Source organism: Lynx rufus, unplaced genomic scaffold, assembly GCF_022079265.1.
Source record: "Lynx rufus isolate CCGP_SWC_20201006 ecotype Redwood Valley unplaced genomic scaffold, mLynRuf1.p SCAF_15, whole genome shotgun sequence".
Lineage (NCBI taxonomy): Eukaryota > Metazoa > Chordata > Mammalia > Carnivora > Felidae > Lynx > Lynx rufus.
In genome coordinates this window covers 22,961,972-22,978,721 of record NW_025814829.1, presented here as the reverse complement: position 1 = coordinate 22,978,721, position 16,750 = coordinate 22,961,972, and the positions used below count along the sequence as shown (strand labels likewise).

The 16,750-nt window shown below is 56.1% G+C and overlaps 1 protein-coding gene across 4 annotated transcripts; it reads right to left on the bottom strand.

Moving 5' to 3' along the window:
• Nucleotides 1-1,121: 1,121 nt before the first annotated feature.
• PTPN7 (protein tyrosine phosphatase non-receptor type 7) lies at nucleotides 1,122-13,188 on the bottom strand. Of its 4 annotated transcripts, none has more exons than XM_047076681.1 (11): nucleotides 13,105-13,188; nucleotides 11,844-12,018; nucleotides 11,126-11,309; nucleotides 10,743-10,827; nucleotides 8,952-9,028; nucleotides 7,603-7,740; nucleotides 7,112-7,222; nucleotides 6,007-6,164; nucleotides 4,023-4,136; nucleotides 2,763-2,880; nucleotides 1,122-2,571 (listed from the first exon to the last, which is right to left on the bottom strand). In XM_047076681.1, exons 2-10 carry the CDS (start codon nucleotides 11,900-11,902, stop codon nucleotides 2,787-2,789), a joined length of 1,020 nt encoding a protein of 339 aa, XP_046932637.1. In that variant the 5' UTR covers nucleotides 11,903-12,018; nucleotides 13,105-13,188; the 3' UTR covers nucleotides 1,122-2,571; nucleotides 2,763-2,786. The 4 variants fall into 4 exon arrangements, with proteins under 4 accessions (XP_046932637.1, XP_046932638.1, XP_046932636.1 ...); XM_047076682.1 differs by having other exon boundaries at nucleotides 1,122-1,377; XM_047076680.1 differs by having other exon boundaries at nucleotides 1,122-2,880.
• Between the last annotated feature and the right edge of the window lie 3,562 nt (nucleotides 13,189-16,750).

Genomic DNA, 16,750 nt, shown 5'->3' with positions numbered 1-16,750 from the left:
GCTCGCACCCGAGCGCGCGCCCCTCCCTCGCCCCTCGCCGGGCCCGCGGGTGGGGTGCGCGGGGAGCCCGCGAGCCTCCGGGGTAGGGCCTGCGCCTGCTGGCGTCCGGGGACACTGGGGAGAGAGGTCCCCTTCCCGGGCTGCGGCGCCCTGGCTGGCACCCCTTTCCTTCTTAAAGGGCGGTGGGCCCGAGGTGCGTGGGGTCCCCGTTAAGCAGGGTGAAGGATGCTTCACCCACTTTCCAGGACGCGGAGATGAGCTCTCTATGAAAGGGAGAGAAATGGAGGCTTTTTGTTCCCTGAATCCTTGGCCTCTGAACATCTCTGGGGACGGAGTCTTATCCTCTCAAAGCCTAACGAGCGGAGAGTCACAACCGTCTTTGGGTGTTTTAATACTCCATCTTGTTTTGTCAACCACAGTTTACCTGAACTGCGTGTTTAGGAAGCCTCTGGCCCAAAGTGAAACAGCTGTTTGAGGCTGAGGTTGATTTTCACTAGTATCACCATAATTCGTAGATAAAATCCTGCCGGGGTGGGGGGTGGGGGTGCCAGTGAGGGAGATCTGCAGCGGATGAAAAAGTTGGCCTGTTTTGGTAAAAGTCAAAGTTTTCTTCAGGAGGAGAACTGATGGTGGGAGATATAAGGCAGGCAGAGATGCCTCCCTAGCCACAGGGCTGCTGAACCCAGGGGCTGGCTGTTCCCCAGTAGTTCCAGGCATCAGGGCAAACCTCCCACCTAGGAGGAGTGCTCTTTAGAATCAGGTTTTCAAACCCACTCAGGTGTAGTCTCTTGTTCTGGCTAAAGGTGCATAAACTGTCGAACCATATGTCAAACCTACCCAAGATGACCAAATGATCATTTGATCATTGGTCTTGAAGCAGAGGGATCACAGAGTATCATCTTTCTAGCTTCTGCCCTTTATAGGTTCCCGTCCAGCTCCTAAGGTGCACCTCTGCCCCATTTCCTAAACCGACTACTGTGTCACTTTGTTTGATGTGTCTCAAGAAGTTGCTAGAAAAGTGCATATCCTGGGATAAGGATCGGCAGCCTATTCCTGGGTCTCTGGGGTCTTACTCTCTTGCCATAAAGAGGCCTGAGAAAAAGATGGAAAGAAGGAATGAATCAGTCATCCAAAAGGTTTTTATTCTCCCACTTGGTTCCTTTTCCAGAGCTTGTACTCTCTAAGTTCTAGAATGGGGTTGGGGCCACAGTTATAGGGTGGGGAACCTGTGGGTCTATGGCCACGCACCTGCTTGCCTCCCGGTTGGGTCTGAGCTCAGGGCAGGATCAGGCACTTGAGAGCTCTGTGCCCTCCTTCACAGGCACAGGCTGCGAGTGCCTCCCAAAGGGGTTGGGAGCAGGTGAGCCATTCCTGGGGCTGTAAGGAAGGAAGAATTCCATTGTGAGACCAAGCGGAAGTGTTAAGAAAATTAACCTCAGTTTCAACGTTGCACGTGCTTCAGAAGCGATGTCGTGAATAAGGAGGCCCAGCTGCTCGCCAGGATCCAGCTCCTTGGGGGGTTCCACAGAGAGCTGGCAGCAGTCAAGGCAGACCTCAGGGGCTGAGTGCCCGGAGGGATGGTGCCTTTCTTCATCCCCACAGGCAGCTCATTTTGGATTCAAGGACGAAGGATCTGGATGCCTTCCTGGGGAGTGTAGGTGAGCCCTGAGATAGATCTTGGGTGCCCTGGAAATTGTATTGGTGCCGAGATGATGAAAGGAGTTAGTTCTCTGGGAGAGGCTATGAGGGTCCCAATTCTGCGGTCCCAGGCTGAGGCCCCTGGTCTGCGTGCGGTGCTTCACCCAGATGGTTCATGGAAACAGCCAGGCTCTCCAGCTGTACTCTGCAAATGCAGGGGTGGATGGGGGCAGGGCGCAGGAGTTTCTTGTTTCTTGCTCCTTGTTTCTTCCTCACCGTTCGTTCTTTTATACCTCCTGTTACCCAGGGTACCTTCTGAGGTCATGAAAGGAAGACAGAAGATGCTGGGCCTCTCTCGGGAGTAGCTGGGGTGAGTGGCTGGCAATTATGGAGGCAGGGGCAGCCCTCTGGGCCTCTGAGGGGTCGCCACACGTTCCCTCTTCCAAAAGTCTCAGATGACTGGCCTGGTCACCTCTGTAGCCTGATCCCAGGACACAGGTGTGGGCACAGGGGTAGTCTGGGTCCTTGTTGTCTTTGGGGGGTATCCAGCCCTCACAGATGTGGGGTGAGGAAGTGGAAATTCACTGCCGGGAGGTTGAGAACTTGGCCACGGTCAGGACCAGACTTTTCCCAGCTCCCGCATCTGGCCAGGTCTTGGGCAGGGCCCAGGTGGAAGATGATCTTGGGGATCACTCTCTTGCCAGGCCCAGGAAGGGGATACAGCTGGAGCGGCTTCTGGGAGCTTCTCTGATTACTTTTCCCTATGGCAGCAAAGCACTTAATGCCCATGTCGTAGACGGAGAGATGAAGCTCACAGAACACTTTAGACAAGACTGGGACACTGGTCCTTTCTCGGCTGTCTCATAAATGCCAGTTCCTAGCTCGAAGTTCAGAGAGACACGGGAGGTTCCCCCAAGTGTCCACTTGGGGCTACTAGAGGAAGCAGAAGAGTGGCTGGTGGTAAAGACCTGGAGTCTGGTCCCCGTTCTTGCCGATGCAACTTCCTGTGACCGCGTGTGCCCGCTGAGGAAGCACCCCTTCCCCATGCCCGCCCAGGGGATCCCTCAGATCACAAGGCCCACTTTCCCCAGAACCACCTGCCCAGGCGTGGGGGGATCTGGCACCTGGGCTGGTGGAGGTACCAGCGGTCAGGGGCAGGGCTCCTCCGGTAGCTGGGCTGCATACAGGGCCAGGGTGTGGTGCAGGAACTGGTATTGCTCTGTGGTCTGGATCATCCCGCCCCTGCAAGGAGAATATGCAGAGACCATGAGCACAGGAGGGGCGAGTCAAGCATCCCATAGTTCTGCAGGGAGAGTCTCCCAAAGAACCTGTCGACCCCTTCACATATGTTCATCCTTTGGGCTTTCTCCTCCTTTTTCTGCCCCTCAGACCTTCCCCACGAGCGAAGCCCCTCCCCCTCCCCCGCCCCTTACTCAGGGCTGGGCCCCGTTGCTAGCTGTGCCCAGGAGGAGAACTTTTTCCTCTCTGACCCATCGGCTCCTGGGGCAGCGCCAGGCCCCTGATTCCTCAGGCCAGGCCAGGAATATTCCTGAGCCTCAAGGTTTCTTCCTCCCTGTCTTAAAAGTAAAAATAAGGGGCACCTGGGTGGCGCAGTCGGTTAAGCGTCCGACTTCAGCCGGGTCACGATCTCGCGGTCCGGGAGTTCGAGCCCCACGTCAGGCTCTGGGCTGATGGCTCAGAGCCTGGAGCCTGTTTCCGATTCTGTGTCTCCCTCTCTCTCTGCCCCCCCCCCCCCGTTCATGCTCTGTCTCTCTCTGTCTGAAAAATAAATAAACGTTGAAAAAAAAATAAAAAAAATAAAAAAATAAATAAAAAAAGTAAAAATAATAATTCTGTATATTTGTACAGTAGGTTCTCATCTTTGAAAAACATGTTCCCTATGCATTAACTCATTCCTTAACGCGGCTCCTGGGGAAGGAGCCGTCGTTTCTCTCTAGATGAAGAAATACAGTGATGGCTCAGTGAGATGCAACTCAGAATTGGCACCGCGGTTCCCGGTCTCCAGATGCAGAGGGCTTCTGTGCAGTATCTGTGCTTGCCTGGTGTCTAGGACCAACCACACCCTATCCCTCCACCTTTCCCTGAGCAGGGGATTTGGAAAACCACAACCAAAAACCAAAAAAGATACAAGGCTCAGATATCCGCAGAGTGGCATATTTAATTCTAGGCCGCCAAGCTAAAATTTTAGATAGAGACTCTTTCCTGGGTGTTAGCTGCACAAGGAAACCGCTCTTTAAGCAATGGGCCCTTTCCTTTCTGGAAGGAAGTGCTTGATGGTGATGAGCCTCTAAGTGCCCTGGTGCCCAGGAAGCACGGATGCCACTCCTTCGCGTCGTTAGTCCTGTTTACATTCATAGACCCACCTGTCCAGCCGCAGTTGGCACACGATACCCAGAATGTCCACTTCCCCTCGGGCCTTCAGCTGTTGACAGCCAATTCGGGTGGCGATGAAGCAGCCAGTCCGGCCAATCCCTGCACTGGGTACAGCCAGGGAGGGGACAGGGAGGTCACAGGAGACCAGAGAATGTGGGGCCCAGGCCTCAAACTACAGAGAAAGCCGTAGGGACTTAGGGCCCCCTATTTTGGGGGTGGGGCCATGAGGGTGGAGGAAGGTAGCAACACCTTCACAGCTTAGAGCTGGCACTGGGGCAGTTTGCATTTCATCTATCCTCACCATAAACCTATCCCAGGTCACCCTCCAGCCCCGTGAACATTTCGAGGAGCTCTCTTCTGCTTAGCGGCAGGCAGTGGTTTCCAACTGTCCACGTTGCCTTTGGCCTTGTTGAGCCCTTGAGCCCTGCTTGTCTGACCAGGACACCATCTCCACAGCTGCTGACACTCAGCCCCCTTCTGCCACCTCGGGTCCCTCCCACAGCTGTCCCCTCCACGCTGCTGTGTCTTGCCCTTTGTTCCAAAACCTTTTCAAGGACTCCCCCTCTTTGGGAAAGCTTCTTATCTGAAGCCCTGATAGAAGCCACTCACGACCTCCCAACACTTATGTCCAGGTGCGCCCTGTGGGGAAGAGGCTCATGGGCCCCCTCTGTCTATACTTGTGCCAGTATGTTCTATTCAGGTATGTACCCCCAAATGGTTACCTTATCGTAAGCTTGTCCCCCGTGGTACCCCCCACCCCACCCCACTCCACCCCACCCCAATCGGATTCTTACTCTGAGGCCAAAGCATTCCTTTGAAATGGCACTTAGCTAGTCTTATGAGGCCCCTTGTGATCTGGCCTTCCAGACTGCTCTCTCATCACTCTCCTTCCCTTCCCCCACATGACCTCCAAGCCCCCATCTTCTAACTCTGCTCCCAGCAATGTCCATTTACAAATTTCATCTCAGGGGGTGCCTGGGTGTCTTAGCCGGCTGAGCATCAGACTCCTGATTTCAGCTCAGGTCATGATCCAAGGGCATGGGATCGAGCCCCACGTAGGGCCCCCTTGCTGAGTGTGAAGCTCCTCTCCCTCTGCTCCTCTCCCTTGCTTGTGCTCTCTCTCTCTCTTAAAAAAAAAATTCATCTCGGAGCCTTTGCACATGCTGTTCCATCTGCCTGGAACGCTTCCTCTTTCCACTCTTCACTTGATGAATTCACCCTTCAGATTTTAGCTTAGTTTGATGTCCTTTCTCCTGGAAAACCTTCTCTGGCCAGTCTGGGATGGGCGACTTGGTTCTGTGCTCCCCTACACCTCCCACTGTGCTGTGCTTAATCACTTGATCTGCTGTCTTTCCCACCAGACTATAAACCCAGCAGGGCAGAAACTGAGCTGTCTCCTCAGCATCTAACACTGTGCCTGACCGTAACTCGTTCTCAGTCAATAGTTGTTGAATAAATGAGTTTCTCGGAGCACCCGGGTGGCTCAGTCAATTAAGCGTCCGACTTCAGCTCAGGCCATGATCTCACGGTTTGTGAGTTCTAGCCCCGCATCGGGCTCTGTGCTGACGGCTCAGAGCCTGGAGCCCGTTTCAGATTCTGTGTCTCCCTCTCTCTGCCCCTCCCCTGCTCACACTGTCTGTCCCTCTCTCTCAAAAGTAAAACATTAAATTTAAAAAATAAATGAATTTCTCAACACCGGGGACCATGTTTATTTCCCTCCCCAGAAGACTGGGAAGCTTTCTGATGTTCTGTGCCCTCTCTGGCTTGTACCTGAATGTCCAGCCCAGATGGCCAGGTTCTGCATGAAGGAGAGAATGAGAACAGAGCACTTGCTGAATGACCTAGAGATTCCCATCCAAGGTAAGACTTGGGACTGCCCGGTGCTGTCCTTCTTAGATCCCTTCCAAGGAGAGACCCAACGGCAGGGAAAGGGGCACCTGCTCATAGGCTGCTGGGGAGGGCGGGGCCACATACCTGCAGTGGACTACGATGGGCCCAGTGTTGGCAGCTGTCTCTGGGCTTTCCTCCACCTCGGCCACCAGGCGCAGCAGAGGCCCAGCCGATTCTGGGGTCTGGTGATCAGGCCAGGCAGAGAAGAGGACATGTTTCACTACCCGGCACTCCTCCTGGTGCTGGCATAGGAACAAGGCATGAGAACCAAGGTCAAGGTAGGGGGCACTGGCAGCCTTCTTCTCTGGCACCAGAGGAGGGCAAAGGCTAGAATCCCCCCCGGGACAGTCACGGACCCCCGAGCAGGTCAGGTCAGCCCTTCTCCTGCTCATCATACTCCACCATTCCCTCCTCTGAAATGCTGGAGGGAATGCTGTCCAGGGAGCGGGGGAAGACCCAAGTTCAAGTCCTGGCTGTGCTTCTAACTAGCATATGACTTTGGGCAAGTCCCTTAACCTCATTTACTTAGAAGAAGGAGACCCTGGGGCGCCTGGGTGGCACAGTCGGTTAAGCGTCCGACTTCAGCCAGGTCACGATCTCGCGGTCCGTGAGTTCGAGCCCCGCGTCAGGCTCTGGGCTGATGGCTCAGAGCCTGGAGCCTGTTTCTGATTCTGTGTCTCCCTCTCTCTCTGCCCCTCCCCCGTTCATGCTCTGTCTCTCTCTGTCCCAAAAATAAATAAACGTTGAAAAAAAAAAAAAAAAAGAAGGAGACCGTGATATCTTATTGGTTTGCTTCTCAGGATGCTTGGAGGATAAGGAGTTGAGAAAGAAACGCTTTGAAAAGTATAAAATGCTATATGATAATAGAAGGCATTTTAAAGCACTTCACATGTGTCATTATACATCTGCCTGGACTTCCGGTGGTTCCTTCAGCATGACTCTGGGACCCCTCCTCTCCTCTCCTGGGCCATTCAGCACGGATGGGCAGATGGGCCTTCCTGGTGGTTTCTGCTTGGCTAGTTGGCTCTGCCCTGTTAGACTAGGGCGGTACCCACGTTCTCTTGCTTTTTGCCTCAAGCTCTTCTTCTAGATGTGCGTTCAAGAAGGTTTCGATGAATAAACCCTCGGATCCCAGTAAAGGTCAGGCCTGAGTTTCAGCGATGCTGGAGACAGCCTGACCTCCCTGTACCTGGATGGTGAGCTGCCGCACAGTGTATTCTGGACATTCTTTTGTGCCTTGGATGCGGATCCGGAAGGGTCCATAGGTTTCCTCTTCTGTGGGCCAGTAGTGGACACATTTCTAGGAGGGAGGGAGCTGGGAGTCAGAAGGGGGAAGTGTCTATCAGCTGGAGCGGGGGGCCAGGACAGCAGAGAAGGAAGTGGGGTCCCCTCCCCATTTCCCTCCCCCATCGGAGGGGCTCCGCGCTGCCTGGGTCAGTACCCAGGGGCTGGGCTCTCCTGCAGGTGAAGTGCTTACCCCACCCCCCGTTCTGGCTGTGGAGAGCCCCGATGGTGTATATCTCAGAAAGTTTTCTGAGAAGTTCAAGCTGGGCCTGGCTATAGGTATCGTCAGCTTCCAGGAGAGGCCCTAGTCCCAAGCTGCCCTGAGTCAGGGCATGTGTTGTGGGGTAAGAAGTAGCCTTTTCTGGGTTCACTAAGGACTGTGACTCCACCTCCTACCTCCTTGCCTTCTCGGAGCTGAGTGAGCATGACAATGAGTGACACTTCTTCCTGCCACACCATCTCCCAGAAGTCCGATACGGTGTTGGGCATGGGGCCCTGGGTCGCAATGTAGACCTTCTCCTGCCCGTCGTAGCCCTGGGGAGATGGATGCGTAAAAGGAAGGGTGGGAAGCAGTGAGAGTAGAGCCCCAGGGAAATCCTGGACTCCGGGGGTCCTGGGGTCAGGCTGAAGACACTGAACATGCACACCCGGACATACCCGTGCACACACTGGAAGGCACGTGGTGGAAAGGACACAGGCTCTGGAGGGAGGAACACGTGGGTTCAAATCTCTGTTCTGCTGCTTACTAGCTCTGCCACCACAAGCAGGTTACCTAGCCTCCGTTAAGCCTCAGCTTTCTCATCTGTAAATTGGGCACAATAGCTATCTTGCAAGAATGTAGCACAAATCACATTCAACAAATCATACTGAGGATCTAGCGCTATCAGGTCCTTTGGAAATGTTTGTTCCCTTCCTCCCCTATTGCTTTCTACTAGCACAAAATAAGAAAACAGTGTTCAACATTGGTTGAGTGAATGTTTCACTTTTACTATTACTTTTATATATATTTAGTAGCAAGACGTGGCACATTCTTGCTAGCCCTTTTCTCTCCCGGTCGGAATCTCAGCTCCTCAAGATGATGAAATCCAGACAGACCACTGTTCACTAAATTTCTGCCAGCAAATAGGAGATTTGCAGAGTCCCGGGCTAACAGCTTTCAACCTCTTGGCACCTCTGACCTCTGTCCTAGCCACTTGGAGCCACTAGAGGGCGCTACTTTTACATCTACTTCGGGCCAGTAGAGGTGGGAAGCTGGGGTAGAGAGGCCGCCTTGCCTCCCTGGTTCCTATAGTTTGATGTTAAACCATTTCCTCAAAGGAGGGGCTGTTTTGGGAGGCAGTTAAGGGTAGAGAGAGAGAGAAAAGGGAGGCAGGGGAGCATTCCTATTTGTGCTAGCACCTTCCATGCAGACCTAAGAGCCAGGAGCCCTGGGGCTACGAGGGAATGAGTTCAACAGGGCAACTTCCTCCATGTGTAAAGGGTTGGCAGGGATGATGTGATAACGTGCGTTAAGGAAGACTGGGTGGTTTCTTCTTTTCAGCCTAACATCTGCTCTGTTTTCTCGGCTGGTGTCTTGGGGCCTCTTCGGTGTCTATCCCATCTTGGGGGGGGGGAGGGGCATGGCAGTAGTGATTTGGAGCAGGAATCCACAGCTGGACGATATTCTCTGGGGATGTCCTCAAACACAGCACACCCCCCGACCCCACCCCCATTCCCTGCGCGGCAGCCCCAGCTAGGCCACTCACTCGGATGTAGTTGGCATTGATGTAGTCTCCGTCTTCTTGGCTCTGTGCCCGGCCTAGACAGACACGGCTCTGGGGATCTAGGAAGTTAAAATCAGCAGAGGTCAGAGGTCAAAAGGGGACCAACTAAGGCGCACTCCCAACAGGGTCAGGAAGAGGTGAGTTCCTGTGCGTATCACAGTACCCCGTGTATCGCAGGTGGTCAGAGACCCCCTAAATTACTTTATATGCAGACATGAAGAAGCCACAGAATGTTTCTGAGCAGTAGAGTGACATGTTCAAAGGAATAACTGGGGAAGGCTAACTGCGTGGTGCTGTGCAGGACGATTGAGGAAAGGGAATGGGGCCGCAGAGACCCTAATGGGCAGTTACTGAAATATTCTAGCCTCGAAGTCAGGAAGAGGATAGAGCACAATGGTACCAATAAGGCAAGGGAGGAAAAAAAAGGGTCACAGAGGAAAAGTTTTTTTCCTTTCTAAATTTATTTTAGAGAGAGAGAAAGCGTGAGGCGGGGAGAGGGGCAGAGGGAGACAGAGAGAGAGAGAGAGAGAGAGAGAGAGAGAGAGAATCTTAAGCAGGTTCCATGCTCAGTGCTGAGCCCAACACTAGGCTCCATCCCACGACCCTGGGATCATGACCTGAGCTGAAATCAAGAGTCAGACGCTCAATGGACTGAGCCACCCAGGCGCCCCAGGAAGAGTTTCTTTCTGATGGTGAATATGAGATTTGGATGAGCGACTAGCCCCAAACCCCACAGTGGTGACGTGGGACCAAAAGTCGGGTTTCATTCTGCCATTGGGCGTGCCAGCCTCTCCCTCGAAGTGGGGAGATCCAATCCAAGCTGGAATGAAGAAGTTAGCTTGTAAGGAAAGGAGACGAGCTCTGCCAGTGCTGGCTTGGTTCTGGACGGAGGAGAATTGCAGGGAGAGGAGGAGAATTGCAGAGAGACTTCCCTCCTGGCTGGGAGTGGGGGGGCAGGGGGGGGAGTGTTGGGGAGTGAGGGGGGTGAGGGGGGGATGGGCAGTGGGGGGAGGCTGGTGAGACTTAGATCAAGAACAAGGGCCGCTCCCTCCTCCCCCCCCCCATTCGATGAGTGCTGACCCACCCCTGCGGGCAAATGGCTGTCACCGCAGGAGCCGGGAGTGGTGAGCTAAGGCCTCCAGACAAGGAGTTGCTGGAGGGGGGTGGGCCAAACAAGGCTTCTCTGAGTGGGGGGAGGGGGAGAGTCTCTGAGGGTCTCCTGCTTGCCTCTGCAAAGCAGGAGTGCTGATCCCTGGGCCCTTTGAGCTTGCAGGGTCAACCCCTTACAGCCCCAGGACTCCCGTCTCCAAACTCTCACACTGCTCTCTTGCAGAGTCCCTCCCTGCATTTGACTTGCTCGAAGCCCTCTCTCTGGGAGCCATCCTGATGGTGCCTTTGCCACTGCGGACCTCTGCTGGGCATTTCCCACAGTGGAGGAAGAGGAGAAAGAAGCTGTGACCTCGGGCAAGTTATGCCCGAGGCAACTTTTCTGTGATTCCAAATCTACTCCCTGGGGTCGTTTTGAGAAATGAGTTAACATCAGCATCTCCCAGCACCGCCTGGCCCACGGTAAGCATCTGCAAATATGAGTTGCTGTATTCTCACTGTGGTTATGATCCCTGCCCAGCTCGGGGATGGTATTGGTGTTCCTCTGCTGAAAGAAAATGCTCTATGTGAGGGAGCTCTTGCCTGGCTGAGGCTGTGTGTCGACTCCTGAACCTGTCCAGCCCCAGGGACAGCATCACCTCCCTTGAAGCCCGCCGCACTTCTTACTTGGCAAGATGGTCTTATATCGGTCCTTGGAGGCGTGGCCAGGAATATCCAGGTCTTCAGAGTTGACAAAGTTTGAGGGGATCTTCTGGTAGAGGGAGGAAATGAGTGAATATAGCCGATACACCTTCCCAGCCTCCTTTGCCCCCTTCCCCCCCTTATCTAGTAGAGCTGGGCCCTTGCTCTACTCTCCTGGCTTCAGTAGGTCTGGATGGGGTGGAGGGCAGAAGAGGGAGCATGGGGCAGTTTTCTCCCCTGATCCTAGGGTTCTCTTTCCTGAGGTCCCAAAGAGGAGGCATCCTGCAGTACCCAAGATAGTATGGTGCCAGCTGGCTGTCTCTGATTCAGAAGGGCGGATGGACTCCGAGGAGACCCCAAGTTCTTACCAGGAATTCCTCTTCCAGCTGCTTGGGGCTGGGTGGCTGGTGCTGCAGGGCCCAGCGGGTGAGGGGGTGTCCAGCTGTGCGCAGAAAGTGTAGGGTGACCTCCCGGGGTGTGTTCACTGAGCAAATGGGCTCTACAGCTCCCAGGGACCGCACATCCAGCATCAGAGCCACATTGGAGCCTCGCCTGCAAGCACGGACAACCAGTGCCTAGTGAGTGCCCAAGAACATCGCTGCTCTAACCATTATTATTGTTATAGGGCACGCCTGAGGAGGCTGCTCCTTGTTTCCCCCTTGACCCACAGGCCCAGTGGGCTCCAGGTTCAGGACCCTGCTACATGCCCTTCTTTTGTCAGATCGGGGCAGCCTTGAACCCAACTGTTCTCTCCACCTGCCCACCCCTGCCCATTCCTCCCTGGCCTCCAAAGGTCAGACCTACATCCAGACCCAAGACAGCCCTGCTCCAGGGGCTGGGTACTCAGCCCATCTTGGGGTTTGGGAAACAGGCACGAGGTTGACATGACACTTTATGCCCCAGACATGTAAAGGACATGCAAAGGACATGCAAATGAACACATGTGGTTTCCTTTTCCAGATTGGAGTCAACAGCTGAGGGCCCTCTGGACTCAGCTGTCAGAGCTGGAGAGGCAGATGGAAGGAATGGGGCACAGTCTCAGAGCTGGGAAGCCCCCCCCCCCTCCACTCCCAGGGAAGATCTCACCTCTCCTGCAGTCGCACATGCTTCTTGGCTGGTGCTTTGGTGGGTGGAGGCTGGGTCATGGCTGCCCCCAAAGACCAGGTCGGCAGCCGTGCTCTGGAGCACCCCCGCCACGGTCCTGGACCATGCTGGGTGGGGTGCTGGGCCCAGGGGAGGCTTACTCAGCCATGAGGTTCACCTGAAAGACAGGAGCCCTCAGCTGTTGCCCTCTGGCCTGTCTGACTGGCCAGGAGAAGGCTCCCAAGTCCTGGCCAGCTGCCTGTTTTCTGGTACCTCTGTTTTTACTGAGGTGTCTTCTGTTCTCCGAGCAGCAATGTCATTTTCACTGCGGGAAGGCCAGGATCTCTAGGGGGGGGGCCCAGGGTGGTGGGCAGTCTGAGATTGGAGTAGGGGCCCAACGAGGGGTAGAGACTGTGGGGGAGGGCAGGAAAGCCTCCAGAAGGAAGGAGAGAGGGGAAGAGAGGCCGCTCAAAGCAAGAGTACAAGGGGCTCTAAGCTGGGACCCAAGTGAAAGAAGGCAAGGGAGGAAACACAAACAATTTTGTTCTGTGTAGAAGGGAGAGAGAAGGCTCACAGAAACCACCTCTAGTCTAGGCCTTCTCTGAAATGAAAGGTTTAAGGCCTCTCGAAGCGTTGGAGCCAGTTGGGGACCCTTGTAGACCCTGTCCTAACCGCTGGCAGCTTCCGAGTTCATTCTGGCTTCTGGGGTCTCTGTCCAGGGAGGTAGGCTAGGGGTGGTGGTGGGGGTGTGTTTCCTTCCTCCTCTGCCCATCCCCCCATCTCCCGCCTCTGTAACTGTCACAGGAAATGGCCTCACCAAGCCCTTGAGCATGGTGAGGCGACAGCTGGGGGCACAAGAGGGGGCATGGAGGTGGTGGGGCCATCTCCTCTTGGGGGACAGTGCCTATCTTCCAGAGCCAGGTCACAGCTTCTGAGGAGCGGGGGCGGTGTTAGAGTTGCTAAGCCCGCAGGGACAGAGGTGAGGGGACAGAGTGGGCCCCGTGCAGATGTGGATGGTAGAGGCTGTCCCGAAGCAGAAAGGGGTTCATCGGCCTCTGCTCTCCTTGCAGCCCCCTGCGGCTCCCCTGCCCCCACCCCCCCACCTCGGGGCTATCAGCTGGGTCAGCACCCATTCGCCAGCCAGGCACTATAGCACCCAATGCGACGTTACTCACACCCTCCGTGGAGATGCCCTCCCGTCTCCCCAGGGTTCACACCACCCCAGGACCACAGGGACCCCTCCTCCCCCCTTTCAGGTACTTACTGAAGCAGCTGTGTCCCCCAGGCTGCCTCTTGCCAGCTGTCTGTCTGTCTGTTGGTTGGTCTTTGAGGGCTGAGGAGGCTTCAGGAAGCCAGCTTCCTCCCTCTGCCCCTCCTTGTTGCCACCCACGCACACCCCAGCTGCACGCTGCCCTCCCGCGCCTGCAGCCACCGCCAGGGGTCGGGTGGCTCTTGCCTGTGCCCCTTTGGGTGTGGGCTGGCTGTGTGCCAGCACTTTTGCCATGGGTCTAAGGCTCTGCTCCCTGGGGATAGACCAGGTCCTCTGGGTCTTTGTCACATTCAGCCTCTGCCTGCTTACTGGGCAGAGCTCAGCTGTCCCACATGGAACGCCTCATTGTTCCTGTTCAAGCTGGCCCTGTCCACACAGTGATTTCTACTCCTCTGCTTTGGCCTCAGAGCCCTAGTCCTGGAAGCCCTTGCCCCCTCAAGCCTTGGGAGTTCACGGTCAGGCACAGGTTACGCCTGCTCAGAGCAGAGGTGGGTGCGGACTTGGAGTGGGGTGGGGGAGAAAGGAAGCAGGAATCTTTGCTCCACAAAGACCCAGGCCAGACCAGAAGGGTCAGCTTCAGGACCTGAGCCACAACCCAGCTCTCAGCTGCCTCTGGTTTGAGATGGACTAGCCGGCCCGGAAGTAGATGGCAGAGGCAGCTTGTAGAAGAGTCTGGGGGGCTTTCCCCCTGCGCGCAAGCCCTCCAGGCCTTGTCCCCAAATCCTAACATCCATTGAGAAGACTTACAGATAGTGGACAGTCTCTGGCCCTCACACAGGGGGACTCCCACGTCTTCTTCGCCTCTGGGGCATCTGGATGCCTGGGGCCTAGGAAGTGGCCCCCACGTCCAAGATTCCACTGCCCACCCCCCACCCCCCACCCCCCGCCTTGCCTCGGCAGGCCCCTTTCTGGCCAGCAGCCCAGCTGGTTCATGCTCGCTGCGGCTTCTTCTCCCTTGTAACATTCCGAACACCCTTCCTTTCCCAGCCCCAACACGCGCAATCCTCGTCCTCTCTCTTCCTCCCACTACTGATTCAGCTGTCAAACGGTGACAGCAGAAAAGGAATGATTTACAATAGACACAGGGGGTGGGCACAATGGAGGGGCGGTGGGGAGGGTGCTGGCCTGCTGCTGGCCTAAGGGGGAGGAGGTTTGGGATAACCCTCTGGAGCTCTGGAGGCCTCCCAGCGCCTGTCTTTTCTCCTGGAAGTGGGGACCAGGAACTGGCTCTCTTCGGAGACCCTCCAGGGCCAGCTGGTCCTGGACCCTTCTTTACTCTGGGGAGTGGTTTCCCCGAAAGGAGGCTGATCAGAGCTGAAGTAGTAGTTGGCTGTGGTACCCAGAACAGGGCGTGGTGTGTTGGGGGGAGCGCAGGAGAGCCTGGGAATCCCTGGTCAACCTGTGGAAAGTGACCTGAGGCTGGCCTCTGCTCCAGCTGTTCCCCTAAGCCCACCGGGATCTCCACTAATGGGCAGTGGGGCCCTGGGGATCAAAGAAGGGGGCAGGAGGGGATTAGAAAGAGGGCCACCCCCACTGGGCCAAGCTGTCGATTGTTATCAGGAACAGGAAGCTAGGATACCACAGGGGTGGGGAGGAGGAAGCACTTCCCCCCACTGGTCCGCCAGTGCCTCCAGGTTCCCACCAGGTCTCCGGGGTCTGAGCCCCATTGGCCTCAGGCACACCCCCTACCCTCCCAAGGCTCACCCGGCAGCAGTTTGAGGAGCTAGAAGCTGAGCTCTTGGGTGAAGAGCAAGGAGGCTGGGGGCCAGGAGATGGGAGGGGTGGTTGGTGGTGGGGGTGGGGGTAACGGCATTAGGCAAGACCCTGAGGATCTCTCAGTTCCCTTTGGGTGTGTTTGGGGGTGAGGGAATAGTCACTCTTTGCCTCCTGCCTCACCCCTCTCGCCCTCTGCTTAGAAATGCCTGGATACGCATGGAGGTGTGGGGCTAGAGCCCAGGAGGGGTGAGGGCACCACCCATAAGCCTCAGATGGTCCCAGATACCCTACAGCGCCTCCTCCCCAGACTGGCCAGGCTGCTGGAATGGGGAAAGGCCTGGAGTTCTCTGGGAGTGACTCTACCCCCAGAACCTTCCCCGTCCCTGGGGTGGAGCGGCCCCAGACAGCTCTGAAACCTTCATCACTCCAGCCACTGATTTGCCTTCCAGAGTTGGGATTTAGCTTCCAGCCACCCTTGACTCCAAAAAAAAAGTATAGCAATAGTTGAAAACCAGAAAGACCCGTGTGCAATCTTAACCGTGGCCCATAAGCTGTGTGACCTTGGGTGCGTCACTGAACCTCCCTGAGGCTCAGTCTCCACATGAGGGTCCTCCCTGCCCAGGGGGATGGGCCTAGCACCTCTCTGATCTGTCCAGTGGTGCCGGGCTGTGAGCTGGAGAAGCTGGCCAGGGCAGGGGGCCAGGGGAGTGGTGTCTGGTGGGGGGGTCTGTGTTTCCTCTCCCACAGACCCCGGCTTTGTCCAGCTAGCCTGCAGGGACAGAGCTGCCCGGGCACACTGCCCTCCTCCTCTTGCCATCCCCCAGTCCCAGCGCTGCCAGCCACGACTCGCTGCTTTCGGGGTCAGAAGCCCCTTGCAGGGGCAGCCGTATCTGGAATTCTCAGAAGTTCTGGTTTCTTGGAGGCACCTAGGGAGCAGGCCAGGCCGCTGCCAGCCCCAGAGGCAAAGGCTGCCACCCTGTAAAACTCCAAATTCCAGAAGGGAGGCTCTTGGGTATGGGGTCTGCTGCTGGGGACCAGGACTCCTGGGTCCTGCACTCTCCACAGGTCTTGCTCCCCTCCCTACACGTCTTCATTCTTCTCTGGAGAAGCCCTAGGATCATATGTCCTCCCCCACCCCCACCCCCAAATCCTGGGCCAGCCTAGGCCCGCTTCTACCACGGTGTTACAGGTGCCTGCTTGCCTCTGGCTGAGTGGGGGAGGCAGAGAGGCTGGGAACTGGGAGGCCTTATCCAGGAGAAGCCAGGGAGACCCTGGAGGAGACCCTTGGTGGGTGGGACAGAGAATTGCCGTTAGGAAGTGTGGCCGTGTCTGGGCCAGCTGGTGTGAAATCTGAAGAAAGAAGGAGACTCATCGGGCATGCCCTGGGGCCCTGCCTCTGTCCTGGCCATCCCGGAAGCCCATCCCCCGCCTGACCCAGTTTCCCTGACACCTTTTGGGTACCTGCCAGTGAAAGGGACTTTCCCATACCCCCTGCCCCCGGGGCTGAAGGACCACCTCAGCATCTGGGGAGCCAGGGCCAGCCTGCCTGGAGATCCAGGAAAGAGCCCCATTCTTTTCCAGGTTGCTGGAAGTCGGGTCCCTGGCTTTAGGACAGAAGAGAGTCTCTCCCTTTCTCCCAAGCCTGGAGCTGGTGAAATGGACATCTATTTTACAACATGGGCCTTTCTTCCTGGGGCCCTCCCCTCCCCCTCCCCCTCTATGATGTCCCTGGATGCCCCCATGTACACATCCATCCAGATAAATATGTACACCCTCGCGGCTCATGCACGTGCACGCGCACGCAGTGTGTCCATCCACACACGTGCCCAGGCTGCCGACACACACACACACACACACACACACACACACACACACATCTCACCAGTCTGCTGCCTCCAGCCCTTTGCTGCCTTCCCACAGCCTG